The sequence below is a fragment of the Eimeria tenella genome, genomic scaffold (assembly GCF_000499545.2).
Source record: "Eimeria tenella Houghton genomic scaffold, Eth_scaff1793, whole genome shotgun sequence".
NCBI classification, from domain to species: domain Eukaryota; phylum Apicomplexa; class Conoidasida; order Eucoccidiorida; family Eimeriidae; genus Eimeria; species Eimeria tenella.
In genome coordinates this window covers 1,698-1,971 of record NW_013541623.1, presented here as the reverse complement: position 1 = coordinate 1,971, position 274 = coordinate 1,698, and the positions used below count along the sequence as shown (strand labels likewise).

Genomic DNA, 274 nt, shown 5'->3' with positions numbered 1-274 from the left:
TTTGCAGCTTTCCTTCTGCGCGGCCGTTTCGCCTTTCAGTGCGCCATTTTCGCAGCAGTTCTTCTCGAACTTGTGTCCTCAACTTGCATTTACTATTTTCGTTTCCATTATCCCTTCAGGGGCCTCCTGAGCTCCGAGTTTCCGCGCTTTCCCCCGCGCCGCAGCTCCGGTCTTCACTGCTGTGCGGCCTTCAGGGTTCCTTCACTGCAAAGATGGCCAGCGGCGTCGCGACAGTCAAGGAGGTTATCTCCGGGGACACTCTGGTCCTCGTGGG

General features: G+C 57.3%; 1 protein-coding gene across 1 annotated transcript in view; it reads left to right on the top strand.

Annotated features, from left to right (window-relative positions):
• Window positions 1-212: 212 nt before the first annotated feature.
• Window positions 213-274, top strand: part of ETH_00036485 (2e999-prov protein, related) — a gene marked incomplete at both ends in the record, with an annotated part of 639 nt that continues 577 nt past the window's right edge. The window contains one exon of the mRNA XM_013373848.1: window positions 213-274. Within this exon, the coding sequence (XP_013229302.1) occupies window positions 213-274 (62 nt within the window).